We start from the raw sequence: 23,024 nt of genomic DNA on the forward strand, positions 1-23,024 counted from the left end.
ATGGTTTTGAACTGGTAGATTCCTTAAAACGTTGAGTTTGCGAACCCGAAAATGCTACCGAACCCTGAGAACGTTTGCCATCTGAGAAGCAGATCATGCATCCCAAGAACGTTTTGATAGTTTTTGTTACAAACCCGGAACGTTTCTTTCTCTAGGATTGTCAGTCCCAGAACGTAGGTATTATTCTGTCAACCTGCAATGAAAACGAATAAGGAGGATATAAGAATGTTTTTGATAAGGAAGGCAATGATAATGATGAAAGAACACCTTGATGAATTAAAAGTATTTTGCGGGAACTTGGGAACTTTTCGTCGTACGAACAAATTACCCGTTGTTTTTCTTCTTCTTTTTTAATATTTCGTTGGGAAAGCGTGAGTTTGGCGAACGTTAAATTGAAAGTTAAGCTTACAATTATTTTCTCCATGGTTTAAAGTGATTCTCTTGACTTCTGTTAACAAAACACTAGTTGGTTTAAACTTTTAAGTATGTTTACTGTCACAAACATGCTACGTAGACGAAAGTATATAATTGTAATAACCGCAATGCCCTCTTAACTTCTCGAATTCTTCACAGTTTTTTTGGACACGCTTGACAAGACAAGGCTTTAGATCCAAATGCAAGAGTATGAGGTCATTCTGATGTCCGGGTAATGAGAACATGAGGTCACGTTGCCCACCTGACCACGAGAAAAGTATCTGTCATAACGCTTTTAGGGATGGCCCGTTTTGTAAGGTTTTGAATGCCAGGGGTTGCGTCAGTTCAATAAGGTCTTCTTCACCTTACGAAATCTCGAGTTCTTTCCGCGAAGTATAGTGTAATGGTTCCAAGGTCTTGGTCCATGTTTTTAATACTCGTGAACTCTCGTCTCGATTTTGTGTCGAAAGATATGTTAGCGGAAATAATAAGAAAGTGCACAAAGATTTTATGCACTTTCTTATTATGCAAAGGAATAATTGTACTAATATGAAGTGTAAAAAGTTTAGAAAGATTGGTGATCTGGAAAGAAAATAATAATAATAATAGTAACATGAAGTTGTAAAAGGCTTTAATAATAATAATAATAATAATAATAATAATAATAATAATAATAATAATAATAATAATAATAATAATAATAATATGGTAGCATGGAAAGGAAACCCACTTCTTACGAGTGGCACTTGCTAATGTTTTTGTCCGTGAAGATAAATGCGCACGATATTTGTGTATGTTTGTGTATGTGTCTGTTTAGTGTACTTGAAGTAGGAGGAATTCCTAACAGTAATTGGATGGAATATCTGTGAGATGTGTCGTAGAATCTTGAAAAAGGTTTGTTCGTCTCAGCTTATAAAACATTCCTTTGCGTGTTCAAGGCATAATTAGACCGATTTAGCATCCGTAAAACTGATGATATATTTTGCAGTATTTACTACGAAGTCAATGGCAATGGACACGATGATCGGAGTCAATCAGAAACCCCAAAAACATCGCCTACCTTAAGCAAAGGCAAAGCCAGGTTGAGTCACTCTGCTGTTTTCCGACTGAGCGGCCGAGTGAGTTATTCGCAGTTCTAAAGCAAGCTCCATCTTTGAATAACAAACATCATTTTTTCTCGCGCGGACATTACATTGATTCAAGCAAAATCGAACTGTCAAATGCGATTTTTAATTCATCGGTGTTTTAGCGCAATTACGAGCACGGTTTTACAAAGGAGTTTCTTACATGACATCAGGAATGTTTATATTTGCTTAACGAACTTTGGAAGAAGGTATTATTGGATGACCGTCAAAGAAGTGATTGTCACAGGCTTCATCGTTTGACTAATCAAGAAATGGCATTGTTTCAGCTGTTGCGTAATTCATTTCAATGGAGGCAAAATTGACTGAGTTTGATATAGGGCCAAATGTCCTGAGCACCAAAATTCCCACATTGAACCACATTTTTTGTTTACCTCCATTCATTAGATGAACGAACTTTATTCAGAGTCAAACATTTACCAAGCAGTTGGGGTTACTTAAGTACCGTAACCCATCTCTTGTCAATAAGTAATATTCCGGCATTCCCAAACTTTTCACATTCCCAGCGAGCCATCTACATACGTCATTCCATTCCAGTTTCGTTATGAAAACATGCAAGTTAATTCCAACCATTCCAAATAGTAAGCTATATTCCAGCACACCAAAACCCTTCACCTGCATGACGAGTCTGTCAGGAAATATATCGCTCCATTCCAGTTCTCTAATGAAACCATATAAGCTTACTCCAGTACTCCTCCCTTCCGAGTACTTTACTTGAGAAACAAATGCGGAGTAGGCCGCCGGGGTTGAGGAGGGGTGTGTGTGAAGGAGAACTAGAGAGAATGGAATTAATCAGAAGGCCCAAAAATTAATTAATTCTACCCATCTTTCACGAAAAACACACCCGGAAGTAATGGGTCCTCGGAAGCTCTGGTTTAGAGCAGATAGAGAGAGAGAGAGAGAGAGAGAGAGAGAGAGAGAGAGAGAGAGAGAGAGAGAGTATTCAGCTAAGGTAAGAGATTGATGAAGAAGTGTTCTGAAATTATAAAAAAGATATATACATACATACATACATACATACATACATACATACATACATACATATATATATATATATATATATATATATATCTATATATATATATATATATATATATATATATGTTTGTATGTATGTATGTATGTATGTATGTATTAGACAACAGGATATGTTAATCGCCAGGTAGTGATTACAAACTAAACTTCATCTATCAAATAGTGCTGATATTCATGGCCTTGGGATTAGTCTTTGGATCTGTAGGATGTTAAAACGATCAACTTTGAGTGGAAGTAGTCTATAGTTCCTCGCACTGCCAGCTTTGGGATTCCTTGAGAGGAGAGGTACCCTTACCATATCCCTCAAATTAGAATAGGCAAGGCGACTGTGTGTGCCTCGTGGGTAGTAGCGCCGTCAGTTTGTTGTGGCGTCCCTTCGGCCTCTAACGATAACCCCTTTAGTCCTTTTTAATGTACCTCCGTTTATATTATCTTTCTTCCATCTTACTCTCTACCCTCTCCTAACAGTTATTTCGTAGTGCAACTGTGAGGTTTTCCTCCTGTGACACCTTTTAAACATTTTTACTTGTTTCCCTTTCAACGTTAAATTATATTTATATTCTAAATCCATTCCAATAAGGAGGCGACTTGCGTGCTTACACACCACGCGCCTCTATAAGAGATTCATGAGTACACCACTGGGGAAAAACAAGAACACCCAATTGACATCTCCCGCAAGGGTCCGAGATGCTCTCGAAATATATGAAGAGATGATTAAATGCGAATTAGGTACACACACACACACACACACTGGCGAGAGCAAATTGAAAAGGACGACTTCACGAGTGGGGGGAGTGAAACCCTTCTTCGAGAGGAGAGAGAGAGAGAGAGAGAGAGAGAGAGAGAGTAAAGGAAGAGAGATAACGCGAAAAAGGTGAAGGGGAACGAAACTTCTTGAGAACTGACGGAAAGATAAGAAACGGTGGTCGACGGTGATGTAGAAGGAAGACGGGTAAACAAAAAAGACAAGAAAAAGATGCACACATGAACAGTGAGTAGGACTAGGCGAAGATTCAGAAGGTGATTGTAAGAAAGAAAGATTAAAACAGAGGGGAAAAAGGAATCTGAAGATGTAGAGGAGTCTGTAAGGGCCTGGGGAGTGGAGGGGGTAAATGCTGAGGAGGGCGCCCTACGAGTAGATTTTAATGAAGACGCATTCTAATGGAATGGGCGCCTCTACCGGAAGAGCGAGAGTGGGGAGGGGGGGAGGGAGGGTTGGAGTGGGACAGAGGAAGAAGGGTCCCTTAACGAGAAATCTTCACTTGGACCTTCAATTAGTCGAGGAATATTAGAGAGGGCTTCCCCATACCTGAAGAACCTATTAGAGGCGCGATTTATTTAGCGTCACGAACTAGGAGATCCTCCCCGCTCCCCTTTCAAAATAACATTGTTAATTACTCCCGTCTTGGAGAGAGAGAGAGGGAAAAAAACATTCACCGGTTGGCATCAACTTCCCTTTAGAAGTTGACTGAACAAAGTATATGATTGCTATCCTAACGGAAAAACCTCGCTAATGACTGCAGCAAAAAGATAAAAGTGACTTCAGTACACGTATCGTATTCGTTGTCATGACCCGATCACATTTGCATATCAAAGTGTAGTAGTACCCTTTTGGAAGCAGTGCCATCAGTATACCTCACGCGGTGTTCTGTGGTTATTATGTAAGATTCTTTGCAGCGCTCACTTCGGCTCTTACTCTCCACCATCTCCTGACAATTTTCTCACAGTGCAACTGCGAGGTCTTCCTCCTGTTGCAGTTTGGAACCCTTTTTATTCTGTTTCCCATTCAGCGCTGAATAACTTCGTCGTAGGTCCCAGCTCTTGCTTGGCCTTTGCCCTAAATTTGATATTTCATTCCATATCGAAGTGAGGATTTTATATCCAGCAGAACAAAATGGATATTTATTCTTTAGTCTTCGAGGAGCTTAACTGAAAAGTCAGTACCTCTGGTTATGTCGCTCCTTCATGGAAGCCATGTTTAAAGAAGAAATTTTTTTTTTATGACACTTCAAGGCTTATTTCTGCCCCTAACCACCACCACCTCCTCCTCCTCCTCCAGTAAAAACCAAACCAAACTTCTTCCTGACTTGTATCCGATTAAAGTTAATCTGCATCCCTGTATTCTGTGTTCTTTAATCCGGTCATAAAACCCAAGTTATCCCTGACCCCAGGGGCTTTCCAGAAGAAAGAGACCTTTCCGGGACAAGGCCGACTTCATTTACAGTCTTTGAGGAGCCAATAACAGCAATTTTGTTTTCTGTCGCATTGTATCATTTATTTTCCTCGGCGAGGCTGGGCTAGATATTGGTCATTTGTATTATTCGTGTAGATTGGAAACAGAATTATCCTTATCCTACCCCCTGTTATAAAAACAGTTTAATGCATGGTCGCCAACTTCATTTACTGTAACTTTTTTTGTGTGCTATCAATCATCATTTACTCGTCATCGAATCTCATTTCTTTCGCTCATTTGACGTCTTCAGTGTTGGACACGCAAAACAATAGCGTCAAGGTGTTTACCCTTTTTGACCTGGTATAAGGAAGATATGGCAGCGTTTTTGCTACATCTACATTACCTCCCAACTTATGTCAAAAGTTTACGACTCAAATCTGGGAATTATTGCACTACTGCACTACCCGGATTTATGGGTAAATTTGAAGGAAGGTAGTCACAAACGGAGACAGGGTAAGCTTGGCACCCGAACGATAATCTGATTGGTAAAAGTTGACCTGTCATTAATGAGGGTAGGACTCCACCTGTGAGCACCTGTCAGGTGTGCATATTTGGTTTCCAGCCTTTTGTATATTCGTATGTACTCTTTTTTTTTTCCGTTCCTTATAGGTGCAGTTTCATATCTCGTTCTGGGAGCAATAACCACAGTTGGGGTATAAAAGAATTTGTTTTTGTGAAATAGATATTGTATCTTGCTCCTATTTTATTGGCGTTTTGACTGCGTAAGATCCTGCGATTATAATACTTATAATTCTTAATTATTGGTTTTTGCCGTATTTATACTCATAAGGCTTTAGTATTTATGCCATCTGCTACATAGCTATCATCTATGTCTTCATAATTGTTTTTTACCATCTGTCTTCATGATTATCGTTATAATTTTTTTTTTTGTCAGTCATCTGTCCTCATACTTGTCAATAATCAGTCTTAGTGTTTTTTGATTTCCACTATCAATCTTCACAGCTGTTTTCAACTTTATTTCTGCTGTGCCTCGTCACAAGCGGAAGTTGTTGGTATGATGAAAAACACGGAAGATTTTAAAGGGAACAGAAGAGAAGTTACGTAAAGCATTTATTCCCACCTGCTTAGATCGAGTATTACAGCTAAAAAGGCGAAGTCGGTAACTGAACAAATAATGAGCCTTTGGGAATATTTATTCGTCAGCGTCGGGTTAATTATTCGACATCGTCTGTTCGTCAGCGTTTAGTAGGCACTTAGGAAGACAATACGTGAAAATTTCTTCGGTTTTTTCTCTCATTTTAACTGAAGGTACTTCAATAATGCCTGGTTATTTATTCGACGTGGGGGTATGATCGGATCATATCTGGTTATGAATCCCACAGCGCCTGGTAGAACCACAAATCTTAGTAAAAAGCAACGTTAATATTTGTTCGGTTAATAAACCAACGTCTTCATTGTTTTCCCTCTCTGAACTCGAGGTCCTTCGTAATAATTCGAGCAGCGAAGACCCTTTCCCCAATGAACTGTACTCTATAACGGCCGGAGACTAAGAACAATCAATACTGACCCGCCAGGAAAATGTAACTACAGTGTGTGTACTAGCTGCTGCTCTGGTACTGCCCTCAGCCAAATACTTGAAATCTTTATGGATGCCATCTCTCTCTCTCTCTCTCTCTCTCTCTCTCTCTCTCTCTCTCTCTCTCTCTTTCCATAACGTAAAAAGGACGGCATCGTAAGAGTATATATATATATATATATATATATATATATATATATATATATATATATATATATATATATATATATATATATAGATAGATAGATTAAAACCCCTCCCCCCAGTTCTAGCTCCCCTCCCCTCCCTTCCCTCCCCCCTCTGAGAACTCTTACCATTCCTTATTATATAGAAGTCTGGTCACCCCTTTCTTTTTCTCCCTATTCTCTTAATTTTTCCAGTCTTTTGTTGGCTGTGCCTTTTCCCCCCCCTCCTTCCCTCCCCCCTCCCTCCAGTCTTCTCTCTGCTGCTCCCTTAAGGAGAGAGAGAGAGAGAGAGAGAGAGAGAGAGAGAGAGAGAGAGAGAGCGGCATTGGGACACACACACACACACACACAAGGCCGGTAGGGAATTTCCCTTTAAAGGGTGTTTGTCCCGCGTATAACAACTTTGATAACTTGGCATATCAAAAGGAGCGCCGTTCTTCTGACAGTCAGCTCCCGGTTATCAGTGATGCTGCTGAAATCTATTTTGCTGGTTATGCTGATGGTGCTACTTGGTGGGTGCTACTGCTCCGCCCCCTACTGCTAACCGCGCTTGATAAGTCTTCTTTCGTGTAAGCTCCTCTCTCTCTCTCTCTCTCTCTCTCTCTCTCTCTCTCTCATCTCCTCTCTCTCTCTCTCCTCTGAGAAAGAGAGATTATCTTCCTAACGTTACCTAATTAGAGAGATTATTTCCTAACCTTACTAATTCACGATATATATATATATATATATATTATATATATATAATATATATATATATATACATATTACATTAGAGAGAGAGAGAGAGAGAGAGAGAGAGAGAGAGAGAGAGAGAGAGAGGGCACTGCAAGTACCTGCGTCTGGTATGCCACTGGTTGTGGATCGTTCACAATAATTTTAATGCCACCAAATTGTCAGTCATTCCATTTTTTATATTACATAAAAAACAATATTGCTGCTCTCTCTCTCTCTCTCTCTCTCTCTCTCTCTCTCTCTCTCTCTCTCTCTCTCTCTCTCTCTCAAGGGAAGGAAAGGAAAGGTAGGAAGCATATTATATCTCTGACTGCTGTTACTAGGCGATTGTCAGATCTCTTTTGACCAACTGGCTGTATGTAATTTATTTAGATGATTAATCTATGACTTCCACGTTTTTATTTTATTTTATTTTATTTATTTATTTTAGTCCCTCGTCCGTGTGACTTGTTGCTTTTTCGAATTGTAGGTAGCGGAAATGTTGGTTGTAATCTCTTGACATAATCAATTTCCTTATCTCGATCTTGTCGGCCGGTTTCGGGAACTCCATTCTGTCACTTTAACTTTTCGATGTCAATCATGGTTGTCACTCCATTTCATGCTGTGCTAAGGGATAGAGTTATATTTTGGTAAATTTCGTGTTTCAAGGAAAGAATGATGATTATTCTCTCTCTCTCTCTCTCATTTTTGCTGTAGCTAACGCCCATCACAATAATATACACCCTTCCTGTGTATTCCAGCTACATACGTTAATTACGTTCTGTTACTGCCCGACTCTGATTCCCTTGAACAATACCTCCTACTGGAAATCTCTCCCTACTTCTTTCCCTGTCTTTTTCTTAATAAAAATCTCTCCCTACTTCTTTCCCTGTCTCTTTCCTGCTAGAAATCTCTCCCTACTTCTTTCCCTGTCTCTTTTATGCAAGAAATCTCTCCTATTTTCCTTGTCTTTTTTCCTACTGGAAATCTTACCCTACTTTCCCTGTCTCTTTCCTGCTAGAAATCTCTCCCTACTTCTTTCCTGCTAGAAATCTTCCTATTTCTTTCCCTGTCTCTTTCGTACTAGGAATCTCATTACTTTTCCTCTCTTAGTAGAAATCTCTCCTACTTCTTTCTCTGTCTCTTTCCTGCTAGAAATCTCACCCTACGTCTTTCCCTGTCTCTTTCCGAGTAGGAATCTCTTCCTACTTCTTTCCCTCAATTAATCTCTCCCCTGCTTCTTTCCTTGTCTCTTTCTTGCTAGAAATGCCTCCACTTCTTTCTCCGTATTCTGCAAATCTCCCTCCTCTCCTTTCAGGAGACTGATCTATGGAAATGCATTCTCGTTTCTGCTTCGTATGCCTCATTTCAAAATTCCCTGTTCTGGCTGATTTGAGTGACCTCATGTGACCTTAAGCATCGGCAAAGTGTGGGTATTTGGTTGCAGGTTCGTTGGTTGTAGTAGAGTACAACCAACGTATAACCACAACAAAAGATTGTTGAAGAAGAGTTTTGTTTACTCCTGTGATACATTTCGTGATTTTGTACTATAGACAGCTGTCTCTTGAAGTCCGCAACAGACCCTGCGGTGGGTCACAGTTACTGTAATATTCTCGATGAACGCGGACCTCTGGCAAACATACAATTGTATCTTGAAGAAGCGCTTTTGACGACTATTTGATAGAACGTTTTTTTATATAGTATATGATTTACTTGCACTTTTTATTTATTTTTTATTTATCTGCTTTATTGTAACCGATCTCCTCTTTCTGTATTTCACATTACCTGCCGTTACTTCTTTCGAATGTGAACACTGATATTCTTTAAAAGCTTGGATTTCATGTCAGTGGCCCCTGTGGTGGGCTTGTTCCATATGAATAGGGTCCATCTTTTTAATAATTATAATAATTATTATTATCTTTGAAAGCAGGAATTTCAAGTCTGTGGCCCTTGTTGGCTTGTTCCATATGAATAAGGTCCATTTTCTGAATAATAATAATAATAAAATAATTTATTATTATTATTATTATTATTATTATTATTATTATTATTATTATTATTATTATAGCTGTTTCAACGGCTTTAATTTATATAGAGATTATTTCAAACCATTTAATTTTATTATTAATATTATTCAATTTCGTCTTATCAAGTCTTAATTATTCCCCCTCTCATCAGCATGTAGCTGGTATATCAGATTTCCTAAGGACATGAAGCAGCTGTAATATTCAATGCTACTGCCCTCACAGAAGGCCTCCTTCATAATAATAATGATAATAATATCTTGACCCGAAGAATATCAGCACTTGACGGCGAACGTACGTTTTCGTAAATCCCAGCGTAACATCTCAAAGAACTACTTTGATTAGGCGCCATAAAGTGATGACAACGCATTAATATCTCGGAAGAAGAAGAAAATACATTTCATTTTCATTTATTTTTGGTCAGTGAGGCGGCGGCGGCGGCAGCAGTAGTTCATTTTTTTTTATTTCATGGGTGAGGTCAGAGCCTCTGACATTTAAGTCATGGACGAGCGTGGGAAGGAAGCAAGGGAGGAGGAGGAGGAGGAGGAGGAGGAGGAGGAGATAGTGCGAGTGCTCGGTGAGTGAAGAGGAAAAAGAGTTTTAGGGGAAGGGAAAATAGGAGATACACACTGCGCACGAGATGACGATTAAAAGAGAGAGAGAGAGAGAGAGAGAGAGAGAGAGAGAGAGAGAGAGAGTCTCTCATTGAAGGGGAAAAAACTCGCTCAGAAATTCGAAAAAATTGAAAATGAAGAATGAGAGCGCTGACATTTCTTACTGCTAAAATCCTCAAAGAGTAGTACTTCCGTTACGAAGGGTTAAAACGTCCAAAGTAATTATAATGAAAATATATTTTAAGTGATCCACCTTACCGTGAGCGTGAATCAGCAGCTTTCTTTCAATTGGAGTAGAAAAAAGAGAAGGGTGGGGGTTGCAGTCATATCGTTTTAACTAGGCCGACGTGATATTACTCATTATTTTATGCTGTAACATGATTGCTCTATCCATACCTATGTAACTCATAGGCAACCTTGGCGCTCACCACCACATTTTCTATGTAGAGAGTCTCTCTCTCTCTCTCTCTCTCTCTCTCTCTCTCTCTCTCTCTCTCTCTCTCTCTGAGTAAATGAATCGAGGTTAGTTGTGTCCGTAGGCTATTGTAGCACTGCTACTTGCACACTGAAAATTTGGACGAGTAAACGGGAAGTACGGATCATTTCATTAGAAGGAAGATTAATCGACTTAGTTATTGTAAATTAATGAGGAGTTACATCATCAGCATTTTGTGAATGGTACTAACTTCAGACAAGGAGATTGTCGAGAAGCAGTTATGGAATCGAGGAGGATGGAAAAAATAAAAAAGCCACCGAGCCACCTGAAGATTATCGAGAAACGATTTTGGAATAAAAGAAAATATAGGAGGGCCACAAGGGTGAAATATGTAGCCTGGAAATTAAAAAGTGCCTGTTTTCAGACTTTCATTACAAGGAAGAGTAAGGACGTAAATAGTCTATATAAGATTGTAATCGTGACAGCTAATCATAAACTGTAGGGTCATTATGTATTAGTTTCAGCATCTTTTTTTTTTTTTTTCTTTTTATCTTGAGTATCAAATGTATGAATTATCTTGTAGAAAATCAGATTTAACCATCATCAGTTACCATACGACTATATTGTTCCCAAGTGAGAAAAATGGTTTTATTAGTGTGAGTTTGTCATTATTAAGAAGACAATTTTTTGTTGGTCTAGCAATTTTTTTATACTATACTAATTCTTTCTATCTTTGTGTCCTGGTTTAGCAATTTTTAATATAGTAATTCTTAATTTTTTTCTATCTCCAGGTGTCCTCGAGACAAGGACAGTGGCAGTGTGGGATCATGCAGCCCGCCTCCATCCCCTCTTACCTTGGCACCTTCTCCTGCTGGCCCTCTGGGTACAGCTGACAACGAGGCTCCATCCCCCCCTCCCCCCACCCTGCCCACCACCCTCCAGGAAACCCCGAGTGGTCATCCTGGACTGACACTCACTGGGCTGATGGGTCTCCCACTGAGACCTCTCAGCTCAGTGATGGCGGTGGAAGGGGAGGGGGAGGCAGTTGGGGTGAGCCCACCCATAGAAGGTGAAATAGATCCAGGGGTGGCTGAGCTCCTGGGGTCAGGGGAAGAGAGAACAGAGGCCATGAGAACATCGCAGCGGTTTTATCTTCGGCTCGTACAGTGGCTGGGACGCAAGAGACGAACTGGGAGAGCACCAAGATCAACTGAACTCCATGCCAAAGTTCACTATGGACTACGAACGGAAGCCCCACCCCATGACCCGAAGACAGCTCGGAAGAGGTTTGCAGAGTTGATGCGTCGTGCAGCCCGTGGTGGGTCGTGGGAGGAAGGACGCACACTTTTGGTACAACAAGAGAGCGGGTATTCATCTCCTAACATATCAGCACAGCACACACCCACAGCTCACCATCGCATAGTCAATCCCCCGGGATTCAGAAGGTCCCTAGAACTTTCCCCACAGAGAGCCATGCCATCCACTAGACCACGAATGTCCCTCCCTGCAGATCACCTACGACGGACAATAGACGGCCGCTTTTCTGCTCAAGCCATAGAACGTCGACGGAGGTTATCCCGTGGGAAGACAATTAGCCAAGATGATGGATTCCCTCCAGTAACTTCCCAGACCCTACCCACTCCACAAGAAACGAGTATAGGTGCTCGGACCAGTATTGTTCCCGTGGTCACAAGTGCCCGTAGGATGTCAAGGCCGGGTTCTTCGAGTAGAGAAGAGAGTACGGGAGAAGAGAGTGGATTTGAAGAGGAAGAACCTGTAGAAGTTCGAGTCCCACCTCTAGTCTTAGAGGAAAGGAGAGACTCTGGGTCATCCACAACACAGACAGCAACGATCCATGACCCTCTGGCAGAATGGTCAATCCCAAGGGACCAGTTACTTTTTGGACATGTCCTTCGAAGGGGAACAACAACACATATTTATAGGTAATAAATCAAATAAGCTGAGATTGAGATGATGCTAGTCTAATGCTTTCTTAACTTCATGTTTAATCTTTCTGAATCAGTGTTGATATTTCTTGGCATGAATGATTCTTTTCAATATAGCCAGCAACTTGTCAATGGAAACATATGTCATTATACATTAGTGTATTAATTGTTCTTTTCATCTTCACAGGGGTCGTTGGCATGGTGATGTTATGATCCATACCTTTGATGGCTCAGATTCAACAACGGAGAGACGTTTTTGGAATCTAGTCGGGAGCCTTTCCATGATACGTCATGAGAACATAGTGCTCTTCATGGGAGCTTGCATGGTGCCTCCGAACCTGGCCATTGTTACGGGTGTGCGCAGAGGCATGTCGCTGTACCAGCATACCACTGCAAGGGGATCTATTCCATATCCTTCTAGGGTCAATATTGCAAGACAGGTGAGTGGAAAGAAAGGCAATAAGTATTGTAATTGGTACAGTGAGAGAGCCAGGTGTGTTTATTTTATACTGCTAAGCCGCATTTTTTTTTTATCTAATTCTTTCTTTACATTATTATTGATTTTCTCATCTCTGTCACTGCTGGGTAGTTAATACACCCACAGTAGCATAAAGAATACTAATTTGAACTGGTCTCGTCAGCAAAAAAGTTCCAACATTAGTTACAGTATGTCTGCTTTAATTGGGTAAATATACACAAGTTAACCTTGTCTGGTTAATAGAACTGTTTTAATATACAAGAAATAAACACATGTACTGAATACAGTTCATTAAAGATTATTTCGAAAATCCTACAAAGCATTATTTTGAAAATCCTCTGAGTGAAGGAAATGAATATGAACCAAAGGTTGCTGGCATTAAAGAAAGACCAATTTAGAACATAACAGCTGAAGAGATTAAAGGACCCTCAGGAAGATGAAAAGGACCAACTAGAATAACAAGGACTTAATGAAAGCTGCCAGAGAGGTGTTCATCCATGAGCTTACTAGAACCTGAAGAGTGGGGAGAGCCTTACAACAGTTTTATACAACAGAAAGGTATGCACTCCAGTGTAGAAATGGCAGAGGAATAAGACAGTGCACCCTGAATTTTGGAAAAGGCATCAGAGGAAATGGGAGAAAAAATAATAAAACTGATCTTTCATTTTGTCTTCATGTCTGAAAGATCAACAGCAAGAAGCAGGCAATTACAGGTGAAGCATTGTGCAAAGGGAAAGAGGTCATGCCACATTTCCTTCTTGAAAACGCACTTGCCTGAGTAATATGAAAGCAAAAGTTACCAGAAAGATTTCCTAAGTGTTTTCTCTATAACTGTAGATTATAGTAAAGACATGAGTAGGTATGTTTAAAGAATTTTAGATAAATGCTGGTGTCCATCAAGGATCAGGACTGAGCCCTTTACTGTTTATCATTTTAATGGAGAAGGCTACAGGAGAATACTGAAAAGTTGAAAAGCAACATAAGCAAAGGAAGTAAAGCTTATGGTGATTGGAGAGGAAACAAAGGAAAAAGTACAATCAGGAAGGTGGTCCATTAGTAAAGCGCCTCAGCAGTGTGGTTGGTATGGTATTAGCGTCCCACCTCGGTGGTCGCGGGTTCGATTCTCGGCCATTCCTATGAGGAGTGAGAGATGTGTATTTCTGGTACTAGAAGTTCACTCTCGACGTGGTTCGGAAGTCATGTAAAGCCGTTGTTTCCGTTGCTGAATAACCACTGGTTCCATGCAACGTAAAAGCACCATACAAACAAGCAAAAACATATGGGGTGAACCATGTGCTGTGTATAAATTCAATTACTATATGGTATTTAAAAGAGGGCAAGAACTCATGGTGGGCACATGACCCATCCACTGCTCTATGCAATGGAACACAGATGCACATGAAAATGGAGATGTTGAAAAGTCACAGCCATAGAATGTCGAAGATTCAAAGCTGGAGTATGGCAGCTAGATTGTATTGAAAGTAGGAAATGAGTGGAGGGATGTGGTACTGATAGGCTAGAAAAAGACTACTGAGACCTCAGATTTAGATGACTGGCAATATGATGAAAGTTGATGAGGAACCATTGGTTGGAAAGTCAGTACAGTAGATGTGTAGGTGGCAGCGCAAAGTTCTAGAAAAAGGTCCAGGAAATCATGTGGAAAAAGAAAGATAGATGCAGGCCTAGACCAGCAGGGTTTCAGGCAGAACAAGCACACAACAGAAGAGTAAAGAGAACCCATTCAGCATTAATCTCATTAAAAAAATTATGTTAAAACACTTGTCACTGATAATTTTGAAAAGTTTACCAGTCCTAGTGGATGGCTTTGTAGATATATATTCCCTACCACTTCCATAAAACTTTGTATTATGGAAATTTTTTATGTATTTCTCACTGAGGTATTCAGACGATGTTCTCAGTACTGCAGGATTTTATTTAGTATTTCAAATTAGCCAGATTTTCCATTTGTCAGATACAGTTTTTGTTGAAAAAAATACTTTCAGCAGAAATTCTTCAATACCAATATGTTCCATATGTTTGAAATTTATTACAAATTTCATGCTCTTCCAAGCAAATCTCATAAATACCCAGGATTTGTATACAATAGTTCACTTTCACTTCTTTGTTACAAGTAAAAATTTTAACTGGTCTTTCAATTCCCATTTCTTAGTGTTCTTCTGGATACCTGAAAACCTCTGTGTATGCTTATTACTTGCTCATGGAAAGGCAGTGTTATTGGGCAGTCAGTTTTGTTAAATATTTTGTTAAGTATAGTTTTTATAAAACCTTAGTTCTAAATCTTATTTTCATTTCACCAGGTTGCCCAGGCTATGTCGTATCTTCACTCCCGTGGGATAATCCACGGTCGCCTCAACTCGCGTAACGTCTTCTTGGAAGCCAAGATCAAGTTAAGCCTTTTAGATCATAGTATGGCAGAGTCTGGACCATCAGGAGAGCTCACAGGGTGTATGGCTCAGGGACTGCTTACTTACCTGCCTCCTGAGGTGAGTGAGTCCAATTGGAACACATGTGCAATCAGATTGTTTTGTGCTTCCAGAGAGGAGATAATGTGTTGAAGGCCACACCAATACAACATTTATCTCTCGTTATTACTACTTTCATGTCAGTTGTGTAGTTATCATTCCACGCAACATTATTCTTTTTATTGCAATACTAGATTGCTTAAAACTGATTAATCTATGTCTTTTATAGATAATTCCTAGTACAGTGTACTTGAGCAATTGTTTTAGTAGGTAATGCCTTCTTTTATAATAGCATAGGTGTGTTTGTTGGTATGCATCTGCTGCTTTTGATAATGTGCTGATGTAGAATTGCACAAAAAGCAAATATTTGGGAATAGGAATTTTGAAGCACTTTTTTTTTATAGGCAACTGTACATAGTGTGAAATACAATGAACCTAAAAATATATAAATCTTAATCATTAGCTCTTATCCAGTAGCTTGTTTAAATAGAAAAAGTTTGAATGAAAAAGGTAACATTCATAATTGATAATCAAGTTCTTTTGAAAATTAATTATGAACTAAAAGAGAATTGCGTAAGTAGGGATATACTGTACAGTATAATATGAGAGGTAAACAAGGTTATCATTATTATCATACAAGGGACAGTTAATAGTAACCTATCAATTTGAAATATTTTGTCTGATCTTTAATGGAAGTGTGTGCACTCCCACAAACATGGTCACACATTATTGGCATGGTTTCTGCTGTATTAAGGTCTTCAGAAGATGAGTATTGTTCTTGCAAAATTACAAGAATCTTTGAAATAATATTTATCCTGTAAAAGGGATAACATAACTTTTTTATGTTGTATTACATATCCTAAGATAAGGGGCATATCTTATCTCTGACAATAATGATTTTACATATGGGTGTTAAGATGTTAAATAGGATCTTCCCAATGCCACATTTCTTGTACACATCCCTGTATGTCTAGCTGAAATATAATATATATATATATCATATATAATATATATATATAATATATATATATATATATATATATATATATATAATAAAATAATATATATATATAGCACAGGAAAACAGCAGTCATGGGATATATATTCCTAAGGAATCAAGGGAGTTGTCTTCTGGTTATTCAGCAAAGATTTACTAAGCGATGTTTCGGGGTCCACCCTCATCATCACAGCTGTAAAAAGATACATAAAACATAATAAAAAGACTCATCCTAATATCCAACATACATTTAAGATTCCCCCAAAAAAAGGAAAAAAAAAATTACAATTGCTAAGACCAATACTACTTAAAGTGGAGGAAAGAAGACGAGTGACCAGAAGAAGAAGAAAAGGTCCCAAGTAAATGTGGTTATGCCAGGTAAAGAGGGGTAGAGTTAGTTTAGTTGTTCAATTTTGGAACTATTGTTTATGCGAAAAGCTGTGTGTGTGAGTTTTAGTTCTTTTGATCTGTTGGTCTTGCAAACAGCATTTTAGGTGGGGCTTTCTTGTTTTATTGCTTTTTGTACGCTGCTGTTTCATAGGTTATACCTGTGTTATCTGTATAATTTTCATTTGTATGTTAAGCATTCTGTATTGAGAATTATCCTATAATCTCTCAGTAATGATTAATCAATTTTGCAGATGATGAGAACTGTGCAAGTCAGCCCTCCTCAGGTGACTGTAATGGCGCCACCAACTCAACAGTCAGATGTGTACATGTATGGGACTCTTCTTTATGAGCTTTTTGCAGAGGCCTCTCCCTTTGCTACCCAAAACCCTCATGCTGTGATCTTCCAGGTCGGTACATGCAGAAGACCATCAACAGCAGAACTTCAGTGCACCCAGAATCTCAAGGTGGGTTTTGTCTGGAAATACAGCTTAGATACTAAGTGATCCATTCTGGTATCGCTGCTTTTTGAATGCTATACTACTTATACATATATGTTTCACTGTGGACCAAGATGCCTGATTACAGCACCTGCCCATATCATTTCATCACCTTACAGATGTATTAACAAGAGAAAAGCTCTCTGAAATAACAAGTTTTGCTTCCTTTTTTTTTTTATTTGACTACTGTGACCAATTCCATTACCCCCAAATCCTAGAAATTTCTTTATCATTAGTATCATGGTCACTGTAAGGTTACACTAAGAATCTTTTTCAAATCAGCAAATTGGTTTACTTGACAGTACAAGGTACTTTACTTGCATGGACGTGTAACCTGTAAGGAACCTTCTACTGAAAATTGATGAAATCATGTATGGCAAATGTATTATAAAATAAATTCAGCAAAACCAAGTGGCCCATGAATACACTTGTAGGCTCTGGGCCTATGTTGCCTCTATAAGTGTTAGTTTTTAGTAGTGTACACTATTAGCAATGACCAAATTTCTTATGGTTATATCTATGAGAACTATTTTTGGAAGGTTCTTTAGATCACAGTAAAAGAAATTTGTCCCATTTTTTAGCATTATGTATGGCCAAATTTGTTAAGTACGTTACGCCATAGTTTGTTATTCCTTATGTGTGATTCCTTATTTTTTTAAACAACAGAATATCTTTTCCTTACCAGACACTGATCAGTGAGTGCTGGGATGGAGAGGCAGCCCAGCGTCCAGTGTTTCCTGACATTCTTAAAACTCTTCAGCAGACACTTTCCCTCCATCGAGCCCATTCCACTTCGGAACCTGAAAGGCTCAACAGAATAGGGGTTTCTAATAGGCTAACTTGCTGACAGGACCTAGGGAGGCCGCCTGCTCCTGGTCGCTCCCTAACTGAAGAAATTATCAAGGATTCATTCAAAGGAGAGCCACTGATGAAGCTCTTATAGGACATAACTAGGAAATGTGGTGAAGTTCCCTCGAAAGGGCCAGTACGTGTAGTGATCTCTTATACTGTCTACCTGATCTCATAATTACTGTTACGCTGGTGGTTAAGGATACGTGTAATTAAATGTACGTGTTTTCATTTTTATACCATTTCAAGTGTAAGAATTAGTGGCTTGTCACACTGACTGTGAGTGAAAATGTTTTTCATTGTAAGGACTGGTGTCAGTAGTTCATCGCTTAAAAGAGTGTGCAATAAGACAAATAGCTTTAAGGAAATTGTATGAGAAACCACACCAGTGACAATTATCACTTCACACAAAAACGATATTGCCTCTCCCCACAGCCAGAGAAAACCCCTTCCTATGATTAAGTTTTTATATAGTCAGTGACCTCTAAATAAGAAAATCTTTGTTTTCCAAATATGGCCAAAGGAAGTAAAAGAAACCTACTTACCTCATCTACTCAGCACCTTATGTCAAATAGGGTACAGCTAGTCTTGGATTCTGGGGCTAAATGTGTAAAGGTTTTCTGGTATGTATTTTGAAATTCATATAAGTTCCTCTCCTTTAACAAAATTGACTCATTGTTAGATAAGAGAATAAAAAGCAAGAAGTCCTTTACATGTAAAACCCAGGTATTAGAATTTAGATATTTTGTTCAACTTTTACCAAAGTCTAGTTACAGGTACTCTTTTTATCCTATCCTACATAGAAGGGAGAAATTTGTAGTCTCCTCTATATCATACTCCGTCTTCCACCAGCTCAAGGCTCATCCAAAACGATAACAAATACTAGAAGGATAAAAAGGTGATTTTTGGTACCAGTTCCTAAACCACTTGAAGGCTGCTTCTGTACTGAAGATGGGAATGGGAGGCTTTAGAGGAAGGTTTCCAAAAAGCTGTTTCAGGTGATTTGGCAGCGGGGTACCTCAAAAGAATCCCAGTACTCCTAAAAACCGGCCGTTAGAAAGTTAAGATTCATAAGGTAAACTATAACAAGATAATGGTTCAGGGCATCTACATTCTCTACTTTAATGGTAGTGATTATAATTTGTAGTTGGTCCTAATAGGCAAATTAGTTAAAAAGACATTATAACAAGTTAGCCATGAAGGTGATGATTGAGAATTCTTCTTTTCAATTCCTGTACGTACTCTTAATGGTGACATTGAGAGACGATGGTAGTTACCTATCATCTTTCCTATATGTATTTAGATTATGTTTTTCTGAAGAAAGTGAAATAATGTTTACACTGACGTATTGTTTATTTAGAAAAATTATCACTGGAAAATACACTGCAGCATCAAGAAACCTATTGGGTATGTTAATTAAATTGTAATCTCAACTTGGTCAGTAGCTGATATTCTTCATACACAGAGTACTCATATAACTTCTGTGTGTATTTTGTGATGGAACTGGACATCGCATTCCTTTTTTTCTTTGATGTATGATAGACTATGGAAATATTGAAACTCCTACAATACTGTAAATTGTTTTGATTGAAGCCAAGAAACCACTTCGTTTTGCTCAAAAATAGGTACAGTATTTGGAAGTAGAGCACTGTGCTTGCTTCTCAGTTATATAATGTTGCTCATCAGCAAAAACACTGGAATTCTTTGACTTAATAGCTTAATGATAGTAAATGACTTTTGTTTGTGAATGGTTGCAGAGGTGTCAGTAATTAATCCAAGTTTATTTCAATAATGTAATAATGAAGTGTGCATTGCTCTCGGAAGTTTGGAATGTACTTGATATATTTTAATGAGGCACTGAAATGAGAAGTATATTCAACTTTAAGTAAAATTCTGTTGTTTTAGGATTCAACTGTAAGGATAATTCTGTTGTTTTAAGTTAGGTCTCAGTTTACATTGGGAAACATGTGTATTTACACACTATCCTCTTATTTGTGTAGGAGATTTTCAGTTTTGTCCTTGAAATTGATCTCATTTTATTTCCCAGGGTCCATGTCATGCTTCTTAATACTTGTAAAAAGTACAGATTATTCTGTTTTCCCTGAGTCTTGTTTTTAATTGAGATGCATTTCCACTATCTTTACTCTTATTATTTTATAATACTGTAGCCAGTAACTTGAGTTAGTAGCAGATTGAGTTAATGTGACTCATTCTGTTATAATATGATACTCTTTCTCTTGCTATCTTTAATGTGTTTTTGGACACAATATTTTTGTTACTGTAGTAGGAAAATCATGAGCTTATTGCCTGGGTCATTAAAAACATCGCTTTAAATTTATTCCTTTCGTTGTTCCTAGAGAAAGGAATTCTTCAGACTCAGTGAAGCAGTGGCCTTGGTTCTTCTAGAACACAGCTGGTTAACCAAAGAATTGTGATTAAGTAGAGGGATTCATATCAGTGGCCCTAGAAATATTTGGTGGACCTAGAATCATGTTACAATTGCTCTGCAGTTTCACAGAGTTTCAGCTATCATAGGATACAATGCTGAGAAAGTTTGTTTAATGAAAGTGTTACTCAAGTTGTGGTAAATGTATAAGGAAGACTCGAGAAAGTTTATTTGCAAAAGTATTTTTTTATATTATGTAGTAAAAATTCTTGCCAAACTCACAAATAGTGATAAAAGAGAAGAATCAGACATAACATGTAAATCCAGGGCCCAAATTCTACAGAGGTCATAGTGTGATTTTTATAATTGTTCTCCTTTGGTTATGTGGTATTTGTACATGCAGTCTTTATAGCTTATACATGATATAGATAGATATACATACATAGCAGATATATACAAATATATATTTTTTTCACCTGTCTCCTATATGCTACTGCTAATGTGTGAAACATCCTTACTAATTGCCTGATGGTTAGAATGTTAGATAGATCTGTTTTCATGTTGACAATAAAGAAACAAAATATATGGTGCGATGTATAATAGTGTGTAAGCATTTTTCCTGTTTATTTTCTATTGTATATAGAGAATAAATAGATGTTTGATATATAATAGATCTTCTAGTGACTATTTCTTTACAGGTAAGAAATGAGAATGGTATCACAAGTCATTGTCAGGGGTCTGGTCAGTTTAGTTTTTACCCACAAACTGTTTTATATATGTCATAGTCATTCGTGTTAATCATTACATCAGTGTCATTTATGATTTTCTGGTTGTTATTTGCCCTCATTAGATGTATCCTATATTTATTATACAATATTCATATACCCAGTGTCTCTGCGATTGAATTCCTTGCATTTGGACTAGGCACAGTTTTAGGGCTTGTGTATCGAAATGCAACTACAGAGTAATGTGGAGTCATCTTATGCTTTATCAGAAGTTGACGTGGTGTGTCATGTATTTTTTTCCATTTTTGAAATTTACAGATCATGGATGGATGAATGTTTATAGCATTTGTACTGTAATTTCATATCCAATCAGTGCCATTTCTAGATTGAACACAATGCTCTGCATTATCCCAAAGATGTTACAGATTCTGTAAAGCAAAGAAGAGTTTGCTGTAGGGTGAGACAAATTTACAAAGAAAATCCCCTTGTATAAAATAGCAAAACTGACACAATTGAAAGTATTTGAAAGTTAACGGACAAGACAAATGACATACTCCAAACATCCATTGTCAAACCCTAGTTTATATTCAGGAGCCACAAGATGAGTTCTTATGTTAATTTGATCCTGTTTGGTGTTTCATGATCATAGAAATAAATACAGCTTGATACGTTGTAATATCAAGCCAATTTTTCATCTAGTGCAGCTGTTTCAACTCTTTTATGACTGTGACTCCAAGAAGAGGAGAAATTGTTAACATTTCCACTAATAATTTATCTCCCATAGGGGTTGTTGCTTTCAGTCTTTGCGCTGTAGGCATTACTTAGGATTCTTTGCAGCATCCCTTTTGCCACCAGCTGCAACGCTTTTCATTCATTTTACCGTACCTCTTTTTATATTCTCTTCCTCCTATCTAACATTCTACCCCTTCCTAACAATTGCTACTTCATATTTCCACCGCTGAATGATCTCATAGGTTCTAGTGCTTGGCCTTTGCTCAAATTTTGTATTCCAGTTCCAACTAATAATCTCTCTCTCTCTCTCTCTCTCTCTCTCTCTCTCTCTCTCTCTCTCTCTCTCTCTCTCTCTATGTACAGGACAACAAGACTCCAGTTTTATATTGACCACAGTCACACAAGAATCACAGTTGCATTACAGTAGCTGACTGGACAGATAACCACGTCAGGGAATGGCCAAATAGTTGTGTCTTAAACTTTTCAGATATCACTGAGGGCAGCAGAACTTTGTACATTGATTCCTTAAGTCAGTCTTGTCATACCATGGAAATTGGATATTGCAGTCAATCTGAAATAGTACTAGACCCAGCTGTTTAAGGCCATCATGAAATATTTATTAAGGTTGTGACATTTTTGTATATAACGGATAATTGTGCTCCCCAGTTTAACAGAATATAAAATCCCTTGACAATCTCCATATCGTGTGGGTAACATGTTAGGCATTATACATTAATACATTATGTGACATAATGTTAAAATGTATGAAATTCTATATTTTCTTATTGTTGTAATTATTTGTACTCATTGTAATAATGACAGTGTTGTGTAGTAGTTTCCTATAAGATGAATGAGGGTGAATGTGTTATGCAAGTCCTCACAAGGTTTTCTGCAGCAAAGCAATAGAATAGCTTCATGGTTATTATTAATCAAGATCAATTTTGAGAGTTATTCGCATACAGTATATGATATACTGTGTGTATTTGCACTGAATAATTATATACTATACAGCAGTACGTACATTTATGAAGGGCTAACAACACACCTATATTGTTTTGATCCTCTGTTTTCTCTCTGCCTTATGTGCGATTGTTTTTGTTATGCCAGTTATGCTTATTGTTCAGTATAATGTTGCATTCCAAATTCTGGAAGCTTTATAAACCCTGATTATGGTTGTGAGTTCGAGTTCAGTTCCAAACACACACCTGTA

At 38.1% G+C, this 23,024-nt stretch overlaps 1 protein-coding gene across 2 annotated transcripts in view; it reads left to right on the top strand.

Annotated features, from left to right (window-relative positions):
* The window catches only part of LOC135198440 (kinase suppressor of Ras 2-like), a 51,335-nt gene extending 29,164 nt beyond the window's left edge, over positions 1-22,171 (top strand). For both annotated transcript variants that reach the window (XM_064225987.1, XM_064225988.1), the window contains 5 exons: positions 11,123-12,274; positions 12,465-12,717; positions 15,074-15,259; positions 16,877-17,089; positions 17,808-22,171. In XM_064225987.1, the coding sequence (XP_064082057.1) occupies positions 11,316-12,274; positions 12,465-12,717; positions 15,074-15,259; positions 16,877-17,089; positions 17,808-17,969 (1,773 nt within the window). In that variant the 5' untranslated portion in view covers positions 11,123-11,315 and the 3' untranslated portion in view covers positions 17,970-22,171. The remainder of the gene's footprint in view (positions 1-11,122; positions 12,275-12,464; positions 12,718-15,073; positions 15,260-16,876; positions 17,090-17,807) is intronic.
* The last annotated feature ends 853 nt before the right edge of the window (positions 22,172-23,024 follow it).

The sequence above is a fragment of the Macrobrachium nipponense genome, chromosome 22 (assembly GCF_015104395.2).
Source record: "Macrobrachium nipponense isolate FS-2020 chromosome 22, ASM1510439v2, whole genome shotgun sequence".
Taxonomy (NCBI): Eukaryota; Metazoa; Arthropoda; class Malacostraca; order Decapoda; family Palaemonidae; genus Macrobrachium; species Macrobrachium nipponense.